Below are 26,999 nucleotides of genomic sequence, written 5' to 3' on the forward strand. Positions count from 1 at the left end.
GGGGGCACCCATCCATCCCATTATAAAAGGTGTATAAATAAATTGTGCTAGATTGTATTAGGGTTTGCAACGATTTGCTGTAAAAGCCTTCTATTCCCCACCGTGGACCAGGCTTGCCCACATGCCTTGCTTTGGCCAATCACACCTGAGTGGCATTGATGAAAGCTACTTCTTGCAGAAATGTTAAGCTCTGTCATCTGGTTCTTCCAGCCCTCATTTCCTTCCTTTGCCACAAGACCGGCATGTCTCAGACTGGATCTGCCCCTTGTCTGGGTTCCAGAATGAAGACGACATGGGGAAGAACTGCAGCCGACCTAGGAAGAACACATAACAGAGCAAGATGTACATTTTTCTTGTTAGGAGCCCCTGAGATTTTAGGGTCATTATTACCATAGCCCAACCTAGCCAGAGCTGACCAGTAAAGAAATAGGGTTTTTTATGTTGTTGTTTTGTTTTTAGGATTGTAAAAACAAAGTAGTAGTATTATAATGAATTTTTAGGGAAAACTACCCATAATTTCTTCCCTAGCCTGAATAGTTTTAATCTTCAACATATGCCTACATTCAAGTGTGCTGAAACAGACTATTAACTTTATGTGGCTTGTGCCCCTGAGTTCCTTCAGAGAAGGAGCCTGGTGGTGGAGGAGGACCAACTCCCCACTAGAGGAGGCCAGAGGAAAGGGCGGTCTGCGGAGCCAGTGCCCAGCACAGAGCCGTCTGTTGTCTGGCAGTGAGGTGAAACTAGCAAAACCATTTCCTCACTCTTGGAAAAACTAATGCCAGGTTATTTCTTTTCTTAGAGTCTATCGTGCCTGCCTGCTCTCCTGCCAAGGCAGAGTTAAATTTCAGCCCTGTTCTCTGATCTTCCATTTCCTAAATTTTTAGTCCCATCGCAGACTTTGAACCTGCATGCGGTAAGGTGGAATTTACAGGAAGTCAGCACCGAACAATGCAGGCTTCAGCTCTACCCTTCTGGAGCCTACAGTCTGGTGGGATATAAAAATAAATAAGTTGAATATAAATTGAATAATTACAAATTGAGTAAGTTTCCCAAATGAAACACACAGGATGCTATAATAGTAGGAAAGATTCTATTTTAAACAGAATTCTTTAAACTGCTAACTGGGAAACATTAGTGAACCACAAACTCACGTGCTCATGATCACATTTAAAAAAAAATGAAATAGAACTGAATGGAGTGGATAGAATAGCATCAAATGTGGTTAAGTGTTAGTATTGTTTCATGCAACCATCATTACTGTGGATCTATGTGTTATCTATCTATGTAGCTGCTGGCTCATAAAATGTAGTTGTTATAATGGAGCGTGGTAAAAATGGGTTTGAAAAACTAATAAAGATCTGGCCTCAGGGAAGGCTGCTCTGAGGAAGACATTACACTGACCACCAAGGGAAACAAGCTTGGTGTCCTCCAGGACACAGGGAAGGCTAGCATGGTTGAAGCACGGAGAGCACATTCTAGATGTCAATCAGTGCTGCAGAAGACGTGGGATTGAATCTCAATGAGCCTTGTTGGCTGTGAAAAGGAATTTGGATTTTACTGGAAGTGAAGCTGCAAGGTTTAAGAAGAGAAGTGGTTTTAAGGTTACAGTGTGGAGTGTGGATTTTAGAGGACTGTTAGTCTGGACGCAGGAAGACCAGATCGGATCTTTTGGAGCTAATGTCCATCAGGTTTTAGGATCCAGCTCAAACCTCACCTGTTTTTAGAAGCCTTCCTGCTTTCCTCAGGCAGAGCCAGTCTCTTTTTCCCAAATTCACCACGTTCCCTTAGAGAGGTAGACCATTTATGCTTTTCTCCCAGCAGACAGTTCCTGGAGGGTCCCCTGGGTGGCCCCCAGCCCTGTGCTGCCAACAGTCACTCTTCCGGAGAGGAAATGGGATGTAGGGAGCGCCTTCGAAGCTTCTGTTGGTACAGGCTGTCCTTCCAGCTGGCAGGGGGGCTCTCTGGGGAATGTATGTTTGACTTTCTATTCCTGGTAATATAAGTTCAAATGTTTATGGATGTTTGAAGCTGGGAGGAAAGCATTTCTATTCATGCTGCTAGAAGCTATGAGGCTTTTTTTTTTTTTCTTTTACTGAGAGCCCACAGCAAAACTTGGGTTACTTGGCTGGGGAAAGGAATGCAGTGAGAGGAGCGAGATGAAACCTCGCCGCAGGCAGCGCTGGCAGGAGCGGGAAGGCAGACCCCAGGGCCCCCTCGGCTGGGGTGGAGGGTCAGCCCTGCCAGGGCAGGAGGAGAGCGCAGGGCGGGCGGGCTGCAGCCGGGGGGTTCGCAGGCCAGGGCACAAGGTTCAGGAGAGGCGGAGCGCGGCCAGGAGGCGCCCGGCCGAGCCCACCCAGACGAGCCCGGGCGGGGGCCTCCGCGGGCCGGACTCCGGGCACCGCGCCGCCGCCGGCTAGCCCCAGACATTCCGTTTCTGCCGCCGGAATGCGCGGACAGGCTCCCGCGGGCCCCGGGCGCGGAGCCCAGCGGCTCCTCCGGCGCTCCGGCGGTGGGCGGGGCCGCGGGGCGGGGCCGCGGGTGGGCGGAGCGCGGGGCGGCGGGACCTTTAAATTGGCCGCCTCGGCGCGGGGCTCAAGCCCTTGGCTGCTGGAGCGAGCGAACCTTTGACGACGACACCTGCAGGAGTGCGGAGCCCGCCATGCCGCGCCACCTCTCGGGAATGCTCCTGCTGCTCTGGCCGCTGCTGCTGCTGCTGCCGCCGACCCCCGCCGCCCCAGGCCCCCTGGCCCGCCCGGGCTTGCGGAGGCTGGGGACGCGGGGCCCAGGGGGCAGCCCCGGGCGCCGCCCTGCTTCGGCCGCCCCCACTGGCCCGCCCTATTCCGGGGCCAGCCAGCCCGGCGGGGCCCGCGGCGCAGGTACGGTGCTGGGAGTGGGACCCCCGCCTGGGAGGGACAAGAGCGGGCACCAGGGAGGGACAGCCGGCAGGAGGGAGGTGGGGAGGGCCGGGCGGGAGGGATGAGTGGTAGGGGAAGCGGAGCATCAAACAGGAGAAGCTTGGCGCAGCCGCCAAGTGTTCCATCCATCCCAGCTTGAGCCGGACTGCAATGCAGAAGAAAGAATCCCGTCCTCGATGAATCCTGTGGGGGAAACGGGTCCAGACAAGGGAAGGGAGATGCCCGAAGTCACTCATAGGACTAGAATTTGGGTCTCCTGAAGCTCAAACTCCAGCCATTTCCCTCTGCAGTTTGGGCCTGGAGGATGGGGCAGCGTGCGAACACCGGGCGCCTCCCAGCGCTCTGTGCCAGCCCCTACCTACCTCTGTGCAGCTGAGCAAACCCTTCCTGAGATTCTGCCTTTAGTTCTCTGGAAATCACTTCATCTATAGCCCCAGATCAGAGTGTGACCCTCCCTCCCCCAGCCACAGCCTTCAAGCTGTCTCAGTCCAATCTAGGATCTGGAGCGGAATTCTGAAGGGAATCCACACCAGGGAGTGGGGGTGGAGGCCAAGAAGGAAACCTGATGAGCGCCCTGGATGGCCCCAGACCTGTCCTGTAACCATCCTGGTCTCCACCTCTTCTTCTGCCCCTGACCAGGTGTTCTGCTTGAACTGACTGGGTCCCAGTCCCAACCTGTACTCTCTTGGATCTTCAAACACCCAAGACACTGGGTCTTTGACAAACAATTTTCCATTGCCCTGTTTGGTCAGTAGTTGGTTCCTCTGGCACAGGTTCCTAGAGTAGCAGAGCTGGAAGATCACCTGACACAACCCCTAAAAGCATATAAACCGAGGCTTATCAAATGACCCCGCAAATCAGTGCCAGAGCTCAGAATAGAATTCAGGGCTCCAAAATCCCACATAAGGATCTTTCCACTGCTACAATCTACCAAGCTCTTAAAGGGGGTTTACATAAAATTTTATCTTTATTACCAAAATGTCCAGTTTCAGTCTTGCTGAAGAGAAGCTGCACCAAACCATTTTCTGAGTCTCCAGTCTCGTTCATGCCTCAGGTTGGTTTGTTTGGTCTATCCCCTTCTGCACCTTTCTGGATAATGTTGGGAAAGAGCACAAAGGATTCTTTCCTGCATCAGCCCCAATGGGCTGGATTTGAAATGTTGACAGCATTGTCTTTGAGCCAGGGAGTACCAGGGTTCACAAGGGTTAAATTCAGCTGGTAGCCTGCTTTGCTCCGGGCTGGGAGGAGGGGGGCAGTTTGGGGAGTGTAGGGAAGCCTTTCTTCTAAAAGGTAACCTTGCCTCTCGGCCTGACCCACCTCCCTTGGGGATGGGACTGGGAGAGGGAGGAGGGATTCCTGTTCCCCCAAAGCAGCACTGGCCCTGCATTACTTGGAATCCAAACTGATCTTGAATGATAATCCTTTCATAAACATCACATTTCACCCTTTCCCAAATTCCCTCCTTTTTGCAACCAGAAATTGCTGTACTTTGCTATGGGCTTTTATTTCTGGCAGGACTATCAAAAATCAGCAAAATTGTAAGTATGGAAATCTTTTAGGAAATTCAGATCCTCACTTTCCTGGTTTCTGAGAATCAAAGGGCTGCTGTCTAGTAAAGGCGAGTGAGATTCAAAAACAGTGATGTTGCAGAGGGGGTCCAAATCAGGGAGTAACCAGATGCTCACAGAATTCCCTGCCATCTGAGTTGAGCCCCCGTATTAGTTTTGTATTGCTTCGGTAACAAAGTAGCACAAACTCAGTGACTTAAAAACAGTATGGACTTATTATCTAAGAGTTCTGTAGACCAGAAGTCCAACACTAGTCTCAAAGGGTTAAATTGTGTCAGCAGGGCTGTGCTCCTTTGGGAAAGATCTAGGGGAGACTGTTACCTTGCCTGGTTCAGCATGTAGAGGTTACCTTCACTCCTTGACTCATGGCCTTTTCCCTGTTTTCAAAGCCACCAAAGGCAGGTTGGGTCCTTCTTAACATCTCATCACTGTGATCTCTCCTGCCTCTCTCTTTTCCACTTTTAGGGGCTCCGTAATTACGTTGAACCCACACCAAAAATCCAGGATAAACTCCCCATCTCAAGGTCATTAACTTAATTCATCTGCAACGTCTTTTTTTTTTTTTGGCCACATAAAGTAACATACTTACAGGTTCCAGGGATTAGGACATGAATATTTTTTGGGGCGAAGGAGCTTTATTCTGCCCACCACACCCCCTGTAACCTCCCATAAAGGATTCCGTGGGAGAAGGAAGGACTCATGCACATTTACCATAAGAACATAACCTTGACATTAGTCAGAACAAGATTTGGGTGTTAGTGAAATCGTTGTCAAATATGAATTTCATATCACCATGTATTTTTCGTTTTATTGTAATTATGTAAAAATACCTACATCCATGTCCAGGAAGGATTTTCAAAGGATTCTTCTTCTTTGCTCCTGATGCATGGTAATCAAGGGATGAAATGAAATTCGGGAGTTGTTTAAAAAAAAAAAAAGACTTAATTCCTTTTGACTTAACTAAATACATGACATACAGCATATTTCAGGGTGGGGGCTCAAAGTCAACATGAAGGATGTTTACTAGGTACATGAAATAATGTTGATTTTTTTTTTTTTTGTGGTGGAAAATATTGCCTCGGAGAGAGGCAGCCATTCAGTGAAAAGCCCCTTTAGGCTGGGAGTCAGGAACCATGGAATCCCATCCATGACCTGCTGTTTTCTGGCTCACACACCTTCCAGAACCTCAGGCTTCTCACCTGTAAAATGGGTATAAAAACAACCTTGGCACCTCTAACTTCACAGGGTTGTCAGTTTTGTGTCCTATGATCTCTAAAACGTTATTGAAAGTAATGTCTGATTTATTTTCTGGATTGAATACCTCCAGGAAGCAGGATAAAACCAAGAAGATAATTTCCCATTTTTAGAAGAAAAATGGGCATCACTCCTGTTCCAGATAGGGCTTTCTCTGTCACAAATTGCAGAGGAATTTGTTTGGAATCCATTTTTTCCCCTTAGTCACTGAGTAAGTTGCCTTCTTACAGTGGCGTCACCTTCAGCCCCCTTGTTAGGAAAGGAGAGAACCCTGGTTGATGCCTCATGCCCAAGCCCCAGTTACATTTCCATTCAGGACTTGGTGTGTACGATGAGGTGTGTGTGTGTAGAGGAGGAAGAATTGCTTGAAAAAGATGTTTAATAACTGGCTCTCTGCTCAGCCAGTTCTGACTTTTGGACTTGATTTTGGTGGCTAGGAGAGAGAGTTTAGAACAAGATTGGGGGAAGAGGGGAAGAAAGAAGAGACAAAAATAAAGATGTGTGGTTTTGTGGGTTCTTTTTTTTTTTTTTTAAGATTTTATTTAGGAGTGCCTGGGTGGCTCAGTCGGTTAAGCGTCTGCCTTTGGCTCGGGTCATGAACCCGGGGTCCTGGGATGGAGCCCTGCATGGGGCTCCCTGCTCAGTGGGGAGCCTGCTTCGCCCTCTGCCCCTCCCCCACGCTCGTGCTCTTGCGCTCTCTCTCTCAAATAAATCAATAAAATAGTTTTTAAAAAAGATTTTATTTATTTGAGTGAGAGAGAGAGAGAGTGAGTGAGAGAGCACGAGCTGGGGGGAGGGACGGAAGGAGAGGGAAAAGTAGGCCCCTCCCCCAGCAGGGAGCCTGATGCAGGGCTCCATCCCAGGACCCCAGGATCATGAAAGCAGACCCTTAACTGACTGAGACACCCAGGCGCCCCAAAGATGTGTGGTGTTATTTCAAGGTGCTTGGTACTTTTTTTTTTTTTTTTAAGATTTATTTATGTATTTTAGAGAAAAAGAGAAAGAGGAAGGGGTGGAGGGAGAGGGAGAGAGAATCTCAAGCTGACTGCGGTTGAGCACAGGGCCAGCGGGTGGCGAGCTGAAACCAAGAGTCAGAGGCTTAACCTACTGCATCACCCAGGGGCCCCGGTGCTCAGTACTTTTGAGTAGGAAAGATAGAAGCTTCTTTGCTTCTGTAGCCCCAGGGCTAAATAAATGGTAGGTCCCCCCAAAAGTATTTGGTGAATGAAAAAAATGAAAGGGGTGACTGCGAGAGTTTGGTGGGGGCGGAGGGTAGATACCAGTGGATGTCTCCACTCCTGAAAACCAGACACACGCACAGAGCTGGAAGCACAACAGGTGTGGATCAGGGTGTCATGTCTCTTCTCACTTTTAAGTATCTCAGGCTCGCAGGGCCCCAAAGTTCACTAAACTTGATGAATGATGAGAAGGAGGGGGCACTTAAGGTTACTCTAGGCAGTTTTTACCCCATTGGTGGGGGAGTAGAAGAAGGAAGCTTCCAGAAAAGCACCAGAGTGCTTGCCTCGAACTCTGCCATTGCCTGAGGTGTCTGTGAGGCCTGGGCAGGGCTGCGAGTTTACCTTTCACACTGTTCGGGGCCACTGTCCCATTGCCACTGTTCCATTGTCCCATGACCGAGGTGCCCAAGAGAGGTCTCAACACCATTCATTTCTGGGAGTCAAGAGGAACCTTGGGAGCAATATCTGAAACAGAGGGATGGGGTTCTAGGTGAAAGTTTGGGGTTCAGCCAGCCTGTAGGTGAGATCGTTGGAGAAACTTCACCCCTCTATGTGAATTCTCACTGGGGAATTCAGAAGGACCTTGGTGCTTTCAGCATCCAAAGCGAGGATGATGGTCTTGGGGGAAGATAGCAGACAGTGGGGCCCCCAACCCCAGGGCTCTCTGGGTGTGAGGATTGCCCCATTTCTGATTGGAATCACATCATTGCTCAGCCATGCCTGTTCCCCACACCCTTCTTTGCAGGTGTTTGCAAGAGCAGGCCCTTGGATTTGGTGTTTATCATCGATAGTTCTCGTAGTGTGCGGCCCCTGGAGTTCACCAAGGTGAAAACCTTCGTCTCCCAGATAATTGACACTCTGGACATTGGGGCGGCGGAGACACGGGTGGCAGTGGTGAACTATGCTAGCACCGTGAAGATTGAGTTCCATCTCCAGACCCACTCAGATAAGCAGTCTCTGAAACAGGCTGTGGCCCGGATCACACCCTTGTCTACAGGCACCATGTCGGGCCTGGCTATCCAGACAGCGATGGATGAGGCCTTCACGGTGGAGGCAGGAGCTCGGGGACCCACTTCCAACATCCCTAAGGTGGCCATCGTCGTGACAGACGGGAGGCCGCAGGACCAGGTGAATGAGGTGGCAGCTCGGGCCCGGGCGTCTGGTATTGAACTCTATGCCGTGGGTGTGGACCGGGCAGACATGGAGTCCCTCAAGATGATTGCCAGTGAGCCCCTAGACGAGCATGTTTTCTACGTGGAGACCTACGGGGTCATTGAGAAACTTTCCTCTAGATTCCAGGAAACCTTTTGCGGTAAGTTTTTGGTCCCAACTAGAAAATTCAGATATTGTGTATTCAAAGAAAGAGATGTATTCTTTTTCTTCTTCTTCTTCTTATTTTTTGGTAGAAACTTTATGGAAAACTGAAATATAAGCAGTGCCTTTCTTGAATTTTTTACCAACTTAAACACACTTCGTTGGTTTAGTAATATAGAGTTGCTTTATATATAACTTGGTTTGCTCATAAAAGTCTTCATGTTTGCATTAGAAATGTGAAGTTCTGGAAATATCCAGGATAAATGATCCTGCTGTTCCCTGATGGGGTCAGAAAAAAATAAAAATAAAAAAGTCAAGACACATCTTTTCTCCCCTCTGCCCACAAGTCCATTTTCCCCAGACGTTTTCTTCAGCTTTCGCCTCTCTGGCTTTAACAGAACTCTGCTTGTTTTCCCGCAGAAGACGGGGAGCAGCATCTGTCTGCCCGGGAAGGGTCCCTGGCATTCCAGTGTAACTGTCAGGCCGGGCTTTGCTTATTCTCTAGATCCTCTAGTCTTCAGATTCTGCTCTTCGTCTGATTATTCTTTGTGGAGGGACTGAGATTTCAGTTTGCTTGTGAGATAGCAAGAAACAGATTAAAAAAAAAAGATTGTTACTGTCCTTCTTTTTTCCTTTAGGATGGAGTTTGAATCTGAGCATGCTAATTTAATCGGAATTTTTAGCATGAATCAGTCAAATCCATGAATATGAACTCTTTTAAGGCGGGGCTTTATTCTTAGTCACTGATCAGAATTATGAATATGTGAAACTCATGCTTTCTTATTTTTAAGTTTCTTTTTTTCTTTTTTTTTAAAAATATTTTATTTATTTATTTGAGAGAGAGAGAGAGCAAGCGAGCACAAGCAGGGGGCAGAGGGAGAGGGAGAAGTAGACTCCCTGCTGGGCAGGGAGCCTGATGCGGGATTTGATCCCAGGACCCTGGGATCATGACCTGAGCCGAAGGCAGATGCTTAACTGACTGAGCCACCCAGGTGCTCAAGTTTCTTTTTTAATTTGTATCTATCTATCTATGTTTTGTCTTTATCTACCCATATTCATGGGTATTATTTAGTGATATAGTCTTTCAAAGCCCTCTGTGGAATATCTGAAACAGGTGTGGGCAAATTTCTAGTTCAGGTGAATTTTAAAATGTAGATACCTTTTGTTGTGTAACCTCTTCCTCATCCCTTTATTCGATACACATTAATTGATCACTGATAATACAAAGATAAAGGTATTCCCTCCCTACTCTCAAGCAATAGTCTGGAGGTGGTGATGAGACACACAAGTGAATCAGTAATTATAATTTGCAAATTTCAAGGAGACTTTATATCAAAATTAATGTGGGACTCAGCAATCACCCCAGTTTGTCAGGAAATGGGAGATGAAGTCTTGGTCTGGAGCAAAGTTTGGCCTCAACTCGGCCAGACCTGGCCGGTGGCCCCTTGTCTTTCCTTTCCCAGGACACTGGGCCTTCACAAGCTGTCCTTGGCTTTGGTGGCATCCACTTGGCATTCATTGGTTTCTCAAAAGAACATGGCTTTCTTTCTCCCAGGAAAACCCCCGTGTGCTTGTGGGTGAGAGCTTTTCCATAAAGACGTTGGTCTGTGGCAGAGTTGGGTCTCAAAGCTAGCACCTGGGGTTGGGCGTGAAGGCCATAAAGTAGCAAGTGGTGAGTGGCAATCTTTTCCTTCTGGTACAAAAGACCTGCTTGTTCTGGGGGAAAAATGTCCTCTCTATGGAAAAAAGACTGAGGGGCAGCTTGTTGTAGTCAACGGGTTGGAAAGATCATTGCATGAAAAGGCCCTTCTTGGGAAAATATTAGCCTTGACCTGTTGCCAGAGCAGTCGAGGCCGGGTTACCTGCCTGGGGTGCCAGCCTCCTCCAAAAGGCCTCCTTGGTTTCTCAGCAATGACTAAATTCATTGATTCTTCTTTCAAAACATGTCACTAGAAAAAAAATCCAACGAGATATAAACACCTCCAGGAGTGAAAATCAGGGATGTGGCTTAGCTGACGTAATCTCGTTTATTCTTTTCTTCCTTTTCTTTTTACCTGCTTGCATCTAGCGTGTGAGTCCATTCTCCTCGCAGATAGTAGAGTCCCCGAAGTCACATACGTGTACGTTTAGGCTCACACGTCCACGCTGCTCATTCAGAAGGCGGTTACCTGCCTTGCCCTCCGCCGTTCGCATGTTCAAATATGTACTGCCGCCCAAGAGTGAGTGAGTTCCAGGCCGAGGGGCAGGCCAGCGTGTGAATTCTGTTTTGACACGGACTCTAGAGGCCTTGGAAAGCAGATTCTGGCTGCAACAGGACACCTAGCTCATAGACCTTCCAGAAGTGCATTGTAGTTCTCCCTGTTTCTTGCAGTTGGGAAGTAAAAGTCTTTTTCCCGGGCTAGGTGGATGGACTGAATAAAATACCAAATTGTCTGACCCGGGTAAGTGTTTGGCTTCCGCTCCAAATGCAAAGTTTCCTTTCTCTTTGAGAAAGCTGCCAATGAAACCTGTAATTTTAAATTAGTAACATTATTCCTGTAAGAGTGGTATTTCCAATAAGCCAGAGGCAGAAAACCAGTAGCCAGTTTTTGTAGCGAGCTCTCATTGAGAAGGAACCAGAGGGTGATGCCTTTGACGTGAAGCAAGTATCTGGAATGTCTCTTATGTGTGGATACTGACGGTTGTACGCTTCTGCTGTGTAGCCCTGGACCCGTGTGCGCTTGGCATACACCAGTGCCAGCACGTGTGTGTCAGTGACGGGGAAGGCAAGCACCACTGTGAGTGTAGCCAAGGGTACTCCTTGAACGCCGACATGAAGACGTGTTCAGGTGAGGCCTGCTTCGGGGAGCGTGCCTGGCTGGGACTTAGCTGGGGCCCTACTCTCCAGGCGTGGAACTGGCCTTATGCTTTTCTCCTAACTGCCTTGGGGTTGGTTCACGGTGGCTTATTAGTGTTTTTCCTCCAAAATTGTTGGAGAAGAGTGAGGTAAGACATAAATCAGCTTCTTTATAGTGCGTATAATTAGTTTTCAAGAAAAGGGTTAGTAGGGAAATGGGTTAGTCCGGAAGGGGGCCAGAACTCTTGGTCCTTTTGAGGATTTTGGAACTTTTTCTGGATTTTACTTAATTAAATACAAGCCGCCCCTTTGTCTCTGTGACCAGAGCCGCTCCGTGACTTTAGACACAGAAGAAGCTTTAGAGAGGTTCTCATTCATCTGGTATATGGATACTCACATATAATCAATGAGGTGGGAACTAGGTCCATTTTTTATAAAACATCCTTGAAAAAAGCTCTTGGGAGGAAGGAAACTTAGAGGTCATTTAATTCAACCTACTCATTTTATAGATGATGAACTTGAGACCCGGGGAAGGAAGACGACTTACCCATGTCTTGGGGTCTGTTAGTGAAGGAGCCAGCACAGAAATCAGTTTCCAACCTCCTGTCCTGTGGCCTTTCTGCTGTGCTAGGCCACCCCCCGTTTCAGTGTGTGTGTGTGTTGGCTCATAACTAATTTACCGTGTTTTCCGCATGTTTACTTTTGTTCTGATGGTCTTTTGATAGCTATCGATAAGTGTGCTCTGAACACTCATGGGTGTGAACACATCTGTGTGAACGACAGAACTGGCTCTTACCATTGTGAGTGCTACGAAGGTTACACCCTGAACGAAGACAAGAAGACGTGTTCAGGTAAGTGGGGGAGGAGGCTTTCCTTCTGCTACCTCCCCGTCTGCGTACCTCCCTAGCCGGTGTTGGAGGGGTAGGGCGCACTGACAAGGCCCTCGGTTGGTTTCTCTCTCTTGGGCCTTTCCCATTTCTGAGTCTTATTAGAAAAGTCAGAAGTGGCAGCAGGTATGTGCGTATCAAGGCCCCCATATGTGGGTGTGTTGTTCGTTTCCTTCTCTGTAGCCAGCCCTGGCGGTGCTTTCCAAGCCCCAGAGACAGCTTAGAAAGTTAAAATCAAAGACCGCTCCACAAGATACTTATTACCTGCAACGGGATAAACAGTTACTTCATAGTGGAGAGACCTGGCAGACACCACTTCCACCAAGTGATCCGAGGGAACCCCACCAGTAATGACCCGCAGTGACGTCATGCACCTCCTGACAGAATGTCCTGAGGGCACAATAGCACTTCTGTTGTCTTCGTTAAAAATTCAGCATCATGAGGACACTTCAAACAAACCCAAACTGAGAGACATTCTACAAAGTAATTTTCCAGGGCTTTTCAAAGCTGTCAAGGTCATGAAAGACAAAGATGGAGGAAACGTCCCAGAGAGGAGGAGACTAAGGACATGTGACAATGAAATGTAGTGTGGATTCTGGATTGGATCCTGGACCAGAAAAAGGACATTGTGGCAGAACAAATGGCAACATTTTACTAAGATCTGTGGATTGGTTAATAGCATTGTGTCAGTGTTAAATTTCCCGGTTTTGATAAGTGTGCTATGGTTATATGGGATGTTAACATTTGGGGAAATGGGGTGAAGTACAGAACTTTTTGTGCTATTTTTGGAACTTTTCCATATGCCTGCAATGATTTCAAAATGAAAAGTTTAAAGACAAAAAAATTATCATGTCCATGTATAGGAAAGTGCTTGGAGTGACAGTTTGGGTCTTGAGTTCTGATGTTGTGCTGAGTCAGCTGGTCTCCTTCAGGTTCAGCTTCTTTCCTTAGAACAGGGGAGGGCTGAATTATAGTTTCTTCAAACTTAAATTCGACGTCTTTCTGAATCTAGTGTAATTAGCCACATTGTTGGTATCCCTCTGATTCAGCGTAAATACTATAAACCTAAAAGGAATGCTTTAGTATTTATTTGTTTATTTGTTAAGCATTTATGAGATACTTAGATTATAAAAACTCAGTCTGGATGATTTTGAAAAAGCAGTTGGGAAAAAAAGACTAAGGACTGACTGTGTGTAGGATTTTGTTAAACTCCGCTAACGTCTGGTACGAGCCAATAGTACAGATGGCTGTGGAAGGTTCCAATAGGTTTGCTTCTTACATATTTCTAGCCGCAGGTAAGAAGATTTCTATATATGGGTAATAAAAGACTTCTCCACTTTTAATTTATTTTCTCCTGGACTTTTCTTTGGCAGCTCAAGACCAATGTGCCTTTGGTACACATGGCTGTCAGCACATTTGTGTGAATGACGGAGATGGGTCCCATCACTGTGAATGCTACGAGGGTTATACTTTGAATGCAGATAATAAAACATGTTCAGGTAAGGTCCACTCAACAAATTCTTTCATAGCTGGCTCTTTCTATGGCAGTGAAACCAACTTGCAATTCACACAGTAAGAGATTCTTGAAGATATTTTAATGAATCAGTCTCTAGACCTTCTATCCTGCTTATAGATCAAGACACACATTGCTATATATAGCTCAATTTCAGAAATATAGCTCATTTCAGAAATGGGTAGGGAGTGAGGGATATGAGAAAAGCTAATTGAATGTAGGATGCTTATCCAGGAAAATTTTATAGCTCTGTACACTGGGGACTTGTAAAGTAAATGGGAACTTTAGAGGAAGTCAGTTGGACAGTAACTACTTGGTGTGATAGGCTGAACTGATCTTTGTCCAATGAAAACTTGCCCTGGAACTTTTCTGTAGTGTTAATCTTAAAGCTGGATTGTTTTAGTAAAGGAGACTTTGTCAATGACTGAATTAGACCCACACAGATCTTCCAGTAAATTTGAAGTAAGTTGTTCCCTGACGGTTTCTAGATGATGAATCTTCTGTGAATCTGAGCCTTATGACTTGGCGAATCCTCATTAATTTGATTTAAACTCACTGGCAGAACAGGGTGGCATTTATAATGTAAAAACACTTCTGAGAGAAATTCCTGCCTCTCAAGGCGGTGTTTAATTTTGGCGCATTCAAACTTTTTTTAGATTTTTATGTATGTGCTCCTGTCCCTTGAGGAGAGATATTATGTGACCTTTTCAAGAGAGGCTAAGGGAAATGGCACATGACCAATGCCCCTAAAAAGAAAAGAAAGAAATCAATTAAAGGGTACTGAGCACCTATTTTGTTCCCAGGACTGTGCAAAGCCCTATGGGGATGTACATACATTTTCTGCCTCTGAGCAATTTACAGGCTGGGCACAAAGAGAAGCAACACCTTGAGGAAGCAGAGACTAGCCGGGGAGAGGGACAGACAGTAATGGAGGGCTGTGGCAGCGGGGGAGGCGGGCTGTCTGGGGAAGGGCACGGAGCGTGTAGGGCAGCAGGTGGGCCTTGAGGATGGTGAAGGTTTAGACGGAGGACTGGAGAGCCAGATGGCCAAGGGGAGTGGCTTGTGTTGGTTTGCTCAGGGGGCAGGACTAAGTCACTGGGGTGGAGAGAGGCCTCATGGCTGCGCTTCTCAAACTGGTTATAGGTATTCCGCTTGGTTCCTTACACAGCCAGGGACATTGAAGACCTTGAAAAAGGACACTAACACAAATTTACATTTAAACTAATAGATGTTATGGAACAAAGTGGGATTATTTTATTTTAAAAAAAGTAAAAAAACTGCTCAGTTAAGGCAGACTATTCCAGGCCATACTCCCAGGTCACAATAGCCAATGTTCTTCAGTGCCTACTGTATGCCATATGTGGTTCTAGGCATTTCACACACAGTCACACATTTATTGCTCACAGCACCTTTATGAGGAAGCTGAGGCCCAGACGGGTTAAGTAACTTGCCCATGGTCACACAGCTAGTAAGTTGCAGAGCGAGGATTTGAACCGAGGCGCTTGCTTTGGTGGTCACACATGCGGTCACGTGCAGGCCGTAACGTTTCATGGTTGCCATGCGTGGTTGCCATCACAGGATGGCAAAGGTGGAAGAAGGGCATGACCAGATAGTGGAAAGTTAGAAGGTTAGAAAAAAGTATATTTATGGAGCCCAATGCGGAGCAGTATTTCTATATTTTGAAGTAATAATGGATACTGTTCTGAAGCTGGGGTACATACCATGGGTCACATCTCTAGCGACCTGCTTTTTCCCCTGCTGGGCAGTAGCAAGGCTTGTAGATTAAACGTGGAGCCCCAGGTCAGGGGCTGGGGTGGAGGCGTGACCAGCTGTTATCTGCAGAGCAGCTGCTAGCCTGGGATGAGGGGAAAAAATGAAACATTCTACTATTCAGCATTTTTTAAAGAAGATTTTATTTATTTATTTTAGAGAGAGAGAGTGCACATATGTGCAGGGAGGGGGCAGCGGGGGAGGGAGAAGGGACGGGAGAGAATCTCAAGCAGACTCCAGGCTGAGCGCAGAGCCCAACACGGAGCTAGATCCCATGACCCTGAGATCATGACCTGAGCCAAAACCAATAGACGCTCAACCGACTGAGCCACACAGGCATCCCCTACTATTCGGCATTGTGCTGGAAAAATCTGAAGTCATGAAGGGGAATATCCGTGTTAGAGTTAGAAAGACACGTAGAGACTTGCATTTCACTCAAAGCTCTTTTATAGGCAATAGTGAGCCATGGAAGTTTCCTGAGTGTGGAGGGACGCTGAAAAGTTAGAGGGGGACAGACAAACTCGGTTGGTCCCTGCGATGGTGGAGGAAGAACCTGTGTCCCCCGGGTTTATGAAAGGAGACCTGCTCTTTTCATTTGTCCTGGGCCAGTCCACACACGGGACGAGACGAGCATAGCACTTCGCCCTCCACTCAAATTTGGGCCAACTGTCTTCCTCCTTGTAATTTATTTCTGTGACAGATAATAAACGCTCCACTATCCAAACCTACGCCTCTCCTCACCATCACCACTATTACCGCTGTGCGTGGGGGGGCTGGTGCGCTCCGTCCCACTTTGCACGCTACCAAGGCCAGGCCCTTGGTCAGCACAGCGTCACGCTTCTGTGCCGCATCACATTTAGCTCCACGTGCAAGTGGGTCGCTAGTACGTTATTGTTGGTCACGGTGAAGATGATCCATGTGTAGTGGGGATGCTGGAGGCACTTGACACGCATCAGGAGAGGCCCAAGGTAAGTTCCGGAACATACTCAAGACTCAGTGCGGCCCCCGTACTGCAGGCAGGAGGAGAAGATGAGGCACCCCCAGATACCTGCAAGAAATGAGAAGGAAAGGGGGGAGGCAGGAAAAGGTGGGGCTGGAGGGATGTGAGATGTAGGAAAGGAAGACAGGCTTTCTCCTGAAAGGCGGGAGCTGTGTCGCTGACGGCGGAAGGGTTCATTCTCAGCATCTGTTACGACCCAACCGAAGCTTTTCTCTCCCAGAAATTGGTGTTTCCTTCCCCACTGTAACCTGGGACTCTTTTCTTTCCTGCCCCACGCCCGGGCAGTTCGCAGCAAGTGTGCTCTGGGCTCGCACGGTTGCCAGCACCTGTGCGTGGATGACGGGGCCGCGGCCTATCATTGCGATTGTTACGCCGGCTACACCCTGAACGAAGACAAGAAGACGTGTTCAGGTAAGGACTGTCCCTTTGAGCCCGTTTTGTTTGGAAGGGTCATCTTCTAGGAGGAAGTTTTCCTTTTGAAGTCTGAGTGGTCCTCCTGGTACCCGTCCTCCGGAGGCTCCCAGCTGTCGTCACATGAAGCAAGTCTCCCCCCAGCCATTCTTCCCTCCTGATTCCTTCCTCTCTGTTTTTCTTTCTAATTACAGCCTCTTCCTAAGTTGGATTTTTGTTGTCGTTGTTGTGATGTAAGATACACATAACATCCCATTTCACACTTTAACCCTTTTTAAGCATCTAGTTCAGTGGCGTTAAGTGCATTCCTATGGTGGCGCGACCATCCCACTCTCCATCTGCGGAACGTTCTCATCCCAAACTGAAGCCCTGTATCCATTCCCTTCTCTCCCTGCCCCTGGTCACCTCTCTTCTTCACCCTGTCACTCCCTTTGCCCCCAGATTCACTGCTTCCACATCCACCCTAGCTGCTGTGTGGCTTGGAGGGATGAAGGGCAGAGGGTGGGACCAGTGGGAGGCTATTGCCATGGTCCCGGGTTGGGTGAGGAGGGTGACAGTGGTGACAGAAGCAAGCTGATTCCAGATACCTTTCTGAGGCAGAATGAAGAGGATTTGGTGGTAAGCTGGATGTGGGGAACGGGGCAGGAGAGGAATGAGGATGACTTTCCTATTTCAGACTTGAGCAACTGGGAGGAGGATGGGGTATCTTTGTTGAGGTGTGGAAGACTGAGGGTGAAGCAGATTTGGGGAGAAAAGTCAGAATTTGAGACTTGTGTGTTTATCCTCCTGTGGACAGTAAACTCCAACCCCTAAGGGTAGTAGATGTTAACTGTATCCTAGCATCTTCCATAGCACCTGATGGTTACTCGGTAGATACTTCTTCAGTTGAAGTAAAGTATGGATCCGCTTCCTGGGGAAGGTGAGGATAACAGGGAACAGCTTGCTTTTAGAATTTGAGTATGTCACAGTACTGTTACCCTATCTATGGGTTTAATGCTCAGAAAAATCAGTCTTGGGCATTTTTTTCTTCTCCTGGAAGACGGGGATTCCAGCCTCATTTCTGATGCGTTAGTCCTGACCTCATTTGCCTAGCCATTCACTTCTTTGGTCAGCAAGTGTTCACGGAGCTCCTCTTACATACCTAGTACTCTATCAGGTCTTGAGGAAGGAACTGGAGACACATCAATGTTTTGTAGTTTGTACTGTACAAGTCTTGCACTTCTTTTGTTAAGTTTAATCCTAAATATTCCATTCTTTTTGAAGCTATTGTGAATGGGTCCATCTCTCAACTTTCAATTGTGCTACATCCCAGTTTTAAAATTTTCTGTGAGTGTTTTTATTAGACTATCCCACTGAACCCTTGCCGTCACAGAACTTAGTTTATCAGGCAAGATACACTGGAAAAGCATCTTAAGTGCCAATTACATGCTCTGTACAGGGATGGTGGGAATGTACTTAATTTCAGTAGGTACTTTCTGGCTTACTACTGACTAACTGATTTGGGCTGGCTGTCCTTAAAAGTCAACAGGATTTGGACAGGTAGATAGATTATATTTAATCAAGTGAATTTATGGTCACGTTGGTGCTATATCCTATCTTTGTAGAATGTGGGAGAAAACATAGGAGCAAAAGACCATTCTCTGTCCTCAGGTGAATGGTACTGCTCCATGGAAGATTATACATCAGTCTTCAGACCTGGGAAGTTACTCTTATTTCTATTGGGCAACTTTAGGGGCTATGATAGTGAGTAGGAATAGCTGCCTCACTGTATTTCAGAAAGAACTAGAAGTTAGTGTTATCATTCTCCTGGGTTCCTTTTTTTTAAAGATTTAATTTATTTGACAGAGAGAGACACAGCAAGAGAGGGAACACGAGCAGGGGGAGTGGGAGAGGGAAAAGCAGGCTTCCTGCTGAGCAGGGAGCCCGATGTGGGGCTCGATCCCAGGACCCTGGAATCATGACCTGAGCCGAAGGCAGTCGCTTAACGACTGAGCCACCCAGGCACCCCATCTCCTGGGTTCTTTGCTTAAATGATACAAACCTAGATTTTTACTTCCAAAGTATTTATGGTAAGAACTAGAACTCTCAATTCAGACCATTCAATAGAATAATAGTTTGCATAAGAAATCAGGAATTACCTAATTTTAATTCTTGAAATATTTGGCCAAAGAGAGAATTGTTTTCTTTATTTTCATTTCTTAATAAGGACACAGCACCATAATAAGATTAATTATCTTAGCTCTGCATTCTTGGCTTCCCCCTAGTCAATTATTTAAAAATTTTCTTTATCTCTTGGGGCGCCTGGGTGGCTCAGTTGTTGGGCGTGATCCCAGGGTCCTAGGATTGAGCCCCACGTCAGGCTCTTCTGCTGGGAGCTTGCTTCTTCCTCTCCCACTCCCCCTGCCTGTGTTCCCTCTCTTGCTGGCTGTTTCTCTCTCTGTCAAATAAATAAATAAAATCTTAGGAAAAAAAATTTACTTTATCTCATAGAAAGTTTCTAACAGTCACAAAAGTATAGAGAATATAATGAACTCTCATATAATCAACACTCAGTTTTGATGATTGTAAACGTTTCCCAACATCTAATTCAATTTCTTCTGTGACATTAATATTTCAAAGTATTTTCTCCTCTTTCTGTGGGCCCTTATATCCTCTTACCTCCTGGAAAATGCATTTAGGTAAGTCTTAAAAATGGAAGGATTGAATTACAGATTTCCTGATTTGCTGTGATTTCTAATTAGCAATAACATTTTGTGCTCTGTCGTCACCAGCCATTCAAGAAGCACGAAGACTCATCTCCACAGAAGATGCTTGTGGATGTGAAGCCACACTGGCATTCCAGGATAGGGTCAACTCGTATCTGCAGAGACTGAATGCCAAACATATCCTTTCTGGAAGGTTTTTCTGCTTTCAGCCACCCTCGGTAGTACAATTGAGCCAAACATTTTAGGACATTCCACAGGATAAGGGCCCTATTCATTACGTTTTAAGATGAGCAGTAGTAATACAGTGTTTATTTTTTTAGAGTTCTTTTAAAATGTTTTAATAGACTGTTTTGCCCATTTAATATTTACATGTTAAAAGCGGTCTATTTCTTTCTCCGGTGCTTTTCCATAGCAGTATATGCTAATTGTGTTATTAACAGATGGAGCTATTATGCTAGGATTCCTTAATATGGGCTCTCTTAGTTCAGAATCTGTAGGTGTACGGAAGGAGTTAGCGGATCAGCGAGGCAGTAGCTCAGATGACACGTACTTCACCCTGGCTAGCCAACTGGTCAAAAGCAGATTTCGAAATGTAACGTGGTACCATCTAAAGAACTTTCAAAATCAGTTCTTTAACTAAAGGAGTAATTCAGGAAAAGTATTTTTTCTTAGCTCCAGTTAACGACACTGTTTCTAGGTATCTTAGAGGAGTGGTACTCAAATTGTGATAGGGATATGGGGGGGGGCACAGAAAGTTTTACAAAAATCCATTTTCAAATCCTTACATTGACCTACCAGAAATGCTACAGGGGGTGAGTTGGCATTCTCTGTTCCCATCTCTCACTTCACATTGCCATTCTCCTAACTTTACACAAGGAAGGCATACCTCTTCTCTAACCAGAATCTTCTAAGGTGAATTTCTTGGAAAAGTAAAATCTCCAGAGAGCCAGACAAAGGGACAGTTCAACAGTTTTTTAATCAAGGCTTCATAAACTCCCCCAATTTATTTCATTAAGAGACACTTTTCCAATTAAATTTTGCCTTTTACTTTTAGTAATTTTATGTCAACATTTATAACTTATTTGTTTGATCACTTATGTGCTCCTAATAGTTGTAATGATAACTCAATCCAGATGATTAAAAAAACTGGGGGCCTTATGGTCAAAGAAAATTAATTTAAACACAGTTTCAATATAAATGTATATGTACTTGTTGTTTATATAAATTTACCTCAAAGAAGTCTTAGTGATTAAGAAAAAATTTTCAAGATTCAAAGTAGAATAAAATTCTGTGGAGAAAGTAGAAAGGAAAACAAATACAAGGAAATACAAATTACTTTACTTAATTTATTTTAATTTTATTATTATATTTTAAATATTTTTTTATTATGTTAGTCACCATACAGTATATCCCTAGTTTTTGATGTAAAGTTCCATGATTCATTACTTGCGTATAACACCCAGTGCACCATGCAATACGTGCCCTCCTTAATACCCATCACCAGTCTATCCCATTTCCCCCTCCCCCTGAAGCCCTCAGTTTGTTTCCCAGAGTCCATAGTCTCTCATGGTTCATTCCCCCTTCTGTTTACTCCCCCTTTCTTCTTCCCTTTCTTCTCCTACCGATCTTCCTACTTCTTATGTTCCATAAATGAGTGAAACCATATGATAATTGTCTTTCTCTGCTTGACTTATTTCACTTAGCATTATCTCCTCCAGTGCCGTCCATGTTGCAGCAAATGTTGAGAAATCGTTCTTTTTGATGGCTGAGTAATATTCCATTGTATATATGGACCACAACATCATCTGTTGAATGGCATCTCGGCTCCTTTCACGATTTAGCTATTGTGGACAATGCTGCTACGAACATTGGGATGCATATGGCCCTTCTCTTCACTACGTCTGTATCTTTGGGGTAAATACCCAGTAGTGCAATTGCTGGATCATAGGGTAGCTCAATTTTTAACTTTTTAAGGGACCTCCACACTGTTTTCCAGAGTGGCTATACCAACTTGCATTCCCACCAACAATGTAGGAGGGATCCCCTTTCTCCACATCCTCTCCAACACCTGTTGTTTCCTGCCTTGTCAATTTTTGCCATTCTAACTGGCGTAAGGTGGTATCTCAGTGTGGTTTTGATTTGAATTTCCCTGATGGCTAATGATTTTGAACATTTTTTCATGTGTCTGTTAGCCATCTGTATGTCATCATTGGAAAAGTGTCTGTTCATATCTTCTGCCCATTTTTTGATTTGTTTATTTGTTTCTCGTGTATTGAGTTTGAGAAGTTCTTTGTAGATCTTGGATACCAGTCTTTTATCTGTAGTGTCATTTGCAAATATCTTCTCCCAGTCCATGGGCTGCCTCTTAGTTTTTTTGACTGTTTCCTTGGCTGTGCAGAAGCTTTTTATCTTGATGAAGTCCCACAGGTTCATTTTTTCTTTTGTTTCTCTTGCCTTTGGAGATGTGTCATGAAAAAAGTTGCTGTGGCCGATGTCAAAGAGGTTGCTGCCTATGTTCTCCACTAGGATTTTGATGGATTCCTGTCTCACATCGAGGTCTTTCATCCATTTGGAGTTTATCTTTGTGTATGGTGTGAGAGAGTCGTCAAGTTTCATACTTTTGCATGTAGCTGTCCAATTTTCCCAGCACCATTTATCGAAGAGACTGTCTTTTTTCCACTGGATGTTTTTTCCTGCTTTGTCAAAGATTAGTTGCCCGAAGAGCCGAGGGTCCATTTCTGGGTTCTCTATTCTGTTCCATTGGTCTATGTGTCTGTTTTTGTGCCAGTACCATGCTGTCTTTGTGATCACAGCTTTTTCGTATAGCTTGAAATCCAGCAATGTGATGCCCCAGCTTTGTTTTTCCTTTTCAACAATTCCTTGGCGATACGGGGCCTTTTCTGGTTCCACACAAATTTAAGGGCTGTTTGTTCCAGTTCTTTGAAAAATGTCATTGGTATTTTGATCAGGATGACATTGAAAGTGTAGATTGCTCTGGGTAACATTTTAACTATGTTAATTCTTCCGATCCATGAGCATGGAATATTTTTCCATCTTTTTGTGTCTTCTTCAATGTCTTTCAAGAGTGATTTGTAGTTTCTAGAATATAGATCCTTTAGGTCGGCAAAGAAGAAGTCAAACTGTCTCTCTTCACAGATGACATGATACTCTATAAGGAAAACCCAAAGGAATCCACCCCCAAACTACTAGAAGTTATAGAGCAATTCAGTAATGTGGCGGGATACAAAATCAATGCTCAGAAATCAGTTGCATTTCTATACACGAACAATAAGACTGAAGAAAGAGAAATTAGGGAATCCATTCCATTTACAATAGCACCAAAAATCATACGTTATCTCAGAAATTCCTTTATTTTAAATATTTGATTTTAAAAGATGGATAATAGGTATCCATTCAGTATGGTATTAATATATAGGATACATTTGAAAGACTAATTAAGATTTTATTTTTTAATTAAAAAAAATTTTTAAAAAAAGATTTATTTATTTATTTATTTATTTATTTATTTCAGAGAGAGAAAGAGTGAGTGAGAGAGAGAGAGAGAGAGAGAAACAGCATGAGCAGTAGAGAGGGGCAGAGGGAGATGGAGAGGGGAAGCAGACTCCCTGCTGAGTGCAAAGCCCAACACAGGGCTTAATCTCAGGACCCATGAGATCATGACCTGAGCAGAAACAGTCAGATGCTTAACCGACTGAGCCACCCAGGTGCCCCTAGATTTTATTTTTAAAAAACCAATATTCATGATATGGCAGAAATTGCATATTTTGTAAATAAAACTTATGATGAAATTTTTCATATAATTTAAATATGCACAGACATCACTTATTTGTCAAATTATTTTGGGGGGGTGCCTGGGTGGCTCAGTCATTAAGCATCTGCCTTTGGCTCAGGGTGTGATCCCAGGTTCCTGGGATCGAGCCCCACATCAGGCTCCTGCGCTGGGAGCCTGCTTCTTCCTCTCCCACTCGTCCTGCCTGTGTTCCCTCTCTCGCTGTCTCTCTCTCTGTCAAATAAATAAATAAAATCTTAAAAAAAAAATTATTTTAGGGGATAGGAGCAAAAATGTTTGGAGACAACTGCTCTGTATCATCATCTCTGAAGACTACTGCTTTATTACATGCTTTCTAAAGAATACAATATCTGAGTTTTAGATTAGAGTTTTGATGAGAAAATATTTTCACTTTTTTAAAATTTAAAATAGAATGTAATTATTTTCTTTTATCTTGTATTGAAGTGTTTGAAAGTGTGTTTATGTTTTCTGATGTCTAAAAAAAAAAGGCATTGGCCTTAACAACCAGCCACTTGATGACATTTTGGGGAAGTTGCAAGCAGATGAATATGGACAAATACATCGTTGAATTACTCAGATTTTTCACCTGGAAATACGGAGAGCTTGGTGTATTTAATATTTTTGCATACTTCAATGTTCCTGCTAATAATTTGCCATTGCAAATGCTTGATTACTACTGGATAAGTAGTATGAGGATCTTCTGAAGAATCAGTATTATTTTTTACAGAAATTTAAACATTCATATCCTTAAGAGCAAACTTTAGTGTCTCTAAGCTATGACTGTGAAATGATTCATAGGAAATAGAATGAAAAGTTTAGTATTTCTCTATTTACCAATTGAGCCATTTGATTTTTAAATGTTTATATTAGTAAGATAGCCCTTCTTATAATGGGGACTTTTGATCTATTTTTTAATAGTATTTATAGTATAAATCAATCTTATTATTGAAAGTGTAAATTATACAAAGTATTTACACATAAAAAGTTCATATAATTGAATTGAGGTGAATATAATTTAGAACTGTTTCTTTAATGCTTTGTTTTTTGCTCACCTTTTGCTCGAGTATTACTAAAGCTGTGATCAGGGGATTGTCACACACGTATCAAGTGAACACTATGTGAAGTATTATAAGAAACACATAACTAAAGACTTTAGTTTTGAATTAAGAGTATTATAACTTTTTACCAAGGACAAAAGAATCCTACATTATCTTTACTGTTTCACTTTAGGATCCAATCAATAAAATTATGTATTTATAAATATTGCTCTAACAAGTAACAACAAACCTAATGTTGTCGTTTTAAAGTTTAAGCCTAACTTTTCTTCACTTACATATTTGGTATATGTATTTTTTTTTAGCTTGAAAGCTTATAGTCTTTGACTACTCAATTTTTTTGTTTGTATTGTCTTTAGTATAATAAAAAGTTACTATATATATTATTGTCATGACATTTTTGTGACCCATATCAATTTCATTTATTAACATATTTCCTTAAGCTGAATTAACAATTATTTTGAATACATGATGATTTCTTGTTAAAGGACACAATGTTGTAACTCTTCCTATAATTTAATCTCATGCCTTTAAGGTTAAAAATATAAGTTCAGGTCAAATAGGCTTTTATCAAGAATGTTATGGGAGAGGGAATCAAACAAAATTATCTAAATTTGGATAAAATAATGAAGTACATTAATATAAGCACCTGAAATGTAAATATAACTTACAGATGTAAACCTAAAATCAGTCAAAAATCTAAGAAAGAAACTTTAAAAGGAAGAAATGAAAAATAAATACATCAAGACAGTATATATTATATGAAACATACATTGTCATTCTCAACATTTTTGAAAGATGACTTAGAGCAGTATTATTTTCCAAACTTATTTCAACACAGAATCGGTAATATCTATTAATATATCACAGAAAAATGGTGCTATAGAAGGAATAAATGACACCTCACGTGCAAGCACTAGGGGAAGGTATTTAAAGAGAGGATTTTTCAAGAGTGACCATCTGTAACTAGTTTCAACTAATCATCTCTTATACGTCACCGATTGATTGGAATCCCCTGGTTTAGATAATTCTGATCTGTTTCATAAGCCCTGTATAGGGAGCTTGTTGTGCACAGGTGCCAACATACCTTCCGAATTTATAGTCTGATGTTGAAAAAAGATACACATTTGAAAACAAATATATTATCTGAATGGGATGGGGGTTAAGTTTGGAAATAATTTCTCAGGGAGACCTGATTTGTACATTTGGCTAGGCACAATTGGGGAGAGGGTAGGAACATCACAGGACATATAAAATGGCCTCGGAGGCAGAAAGCACATTAGCTTGCTCAGAATGGGGGCACCATAGTAATGACATTTCCTTATTAAAGGAAAATCTAATTTTAGCTGGGGTTTAGATTTGATGGGAAAGGCACTGGGACCCTTGTCAATTCTTGAGTGTGCTGGTGAGGCAATACTCACTTCAAAGGATTTGAACTTTATTTGCCTGAAATGGAGAAAGACTAGGTGGGGGAATTAGCTGCCGCTGCTGCTGCATGAAGTACGAGTGAGATTATACAACTCAAACAGCAGTAGCTGCAGAATAAGGTAAAAGGGAAAATCCGATATACATTAAAAGATGAGCTAAGACTAAAATAGTTTCCTGGGAGTTTCTGCCCTGTGCCCAAATTGCGGTGCTTTGTAACTCTCCAAGCATTCAAAAAGAACAAGGGAGAACTGAAGAAAGAATTGAGATAGAAAAAGAATAGAAAACAGTCGCCCTCAGGCGAGAAATACCAAACACCAACCTTAATGATTCAAAAAAAAATTGAAGGCTACGCCCCAATGGCAATTATATGCCGCAAAGGCCCAAAGCTCATACACATTCCTTTTACATGAACCATTGGGCTGCAGTAACAGCTTAAATAAGCTGTTAAAAAGTTCTAAAACAGAATAAACACAATTTCCTACCCCAAAATTGTGCCAGAGGGTTCTCCAATCCCCAAAGGCGTAAGGGAAGGATTGCGTTTTCTTCTGGCGGACGGCGCCAGCCCACCAAATAGAGTAAATGCCTTTCCTTTCCACAATGCTGGGACTTTGGGGCTCACAAAATACCCAATCATTGTGACCTCTTCTGTATAAGCGCCTCTGCTACTGAGCTGATACTGACACCTCAAGCAAGTTCCACCGCGACCGTCTGAGATGTGACCTGTCCTCCGAGCCAATCAAAAGGACAGTTAGGGCGACGAGGCAGGGCGCTGAGGGTCACCCACTGACCTCAGGCGCTGGGCAAAAAGGCACAGAAATAAAGCGATCAGGGCCCACCGCGAGCTCAGCCCCGCGTCTACGCCTAGTCCAAAGCCCCCGACGTCCGCGCAGGCGCACGACGCCCGGCGGTGCGAGGACGAAGCCGGAAGTGTCCCTCGGCGCCCCGGATGCGACCCGGCGGCTGTGGTTGCCAGGGCGACGGGCGCTCCCTGGAGTTGCTGGTACTCGCAACTGGAGAATTAGCACAGGTTTCCTTTGGCGGGCCTGGACGGCTGGGTTCGTCCTCTCGGAGTTCTCAGAATGTTCTTTTACCTGAGCAAGAAAGTGAGTTTTCTCGCGGGCGCCCTGGCCTCTCCTTCGTTCTAGCGTCCTGCGGGCGATTCCCGCATCCTGCAGGCGAATCTGGTGTCCTGATCTCAGCTTCGCCTTCCCGCCTCCCACCTTCCTGCATCGTCCAGCCTCAAACCCCAGATAATTCTCGGCGGAGCCAGGAGCCCTCTCGCGCAACTCTCCCA

General features: G+C 44.5%; 2 protein-coding genes across 3 annotated transcripts in view; both read left to right on the forward strand.

The window, feature by feature from the left end:
* The first annotated feature begins 2,569 nt into the window (after positions 1-2,569).
* Positions 2,570-24,604, forward strand: MATN3 (matrilin 3). Its single transcript, XM_045813462.2, has 8 exons — positions 2,570-2,876; positions 7,721-8,287; positions 10,992-11,117; positions 11,851-11,976; positions 13,386-13,511; positions 16,581-16,706; positions 19,478-19,588; positions 23,735-24,604. The coding sequence occupies exons 1-8, from the start codon at positions 2,660-2,662 to the stop codon at positions 23,788-23,790; spliced, it is 1,455 nt and encodes a 484-aa protein (XP_045669418.2). The 5' UTR covers positions 2,570-2,659; the 3' UTR covers positions 23,791-24,604.
* A 2,035-nt stretch (positions 24,605-26,639) lies between these two features.
* The window catches only part of WDR35 (WD repeat domain 35), a 55,254-nt gene continuing 54,894 nt past the window's right edge, over positions 26,640-26,999 (forward strand). For both annotated transcript variants that reach the window (XM_045813454.2, XM_045813455.2), the window contains exon 1: positions 26,640-26,808. In XM_045813454.2, coding sequence (XP_045669410.1) covers positions 26,785-26,808 — 24 coding nt within the window. In that variant the 5' untranslated portion in view covers positions 26,640-26,784. The remainder of the gene's footprint in view (positions 26,809-26,999) is intronic.

The sequence above is a fragment of the Ursus americanus genome, chromosome 7, assembly GCF_024610735.1.
Source record: "Ursus americanus isolate L20-20 chromosome 7, mUrsAme1.1.p, whole genome shotgun sequence".
Taxonomy (NCBI): Eukaryota; Metazoa; Chordata; class Mammalia; order Carnivora; family Ursidae; genus Ursus; species Ursus americanus.

What these genes read in the sequence shown, in the direction of transcription:
- MATN3 (XM_045813462.2), top strand. Translation starts at nt 2,660, where the DNA reads ATGCCGCGCCACCTCTCGGGAATGCTCCTGCTGCTCTGGCCGCTGCTG. An exon ending in CGGCGGGGCCCGCGGCGCAG is followed by an intron (nt 2,877 to 7,720) that starts GTACGGTGCTGG and finishes CCTTCTTTGCAG; the next exon opens with GTGTTTGCAAGAGCAGGCCC. An exon ending in AGATAATAAAACATGTTCAG is followed by an intron (nt 13,512 to 16,580) that starts GTAAGGTCCACT and finishes ACGCCCGGGCAG; the next exon opens with TTCGCAGCAAGTGTGCTCTG.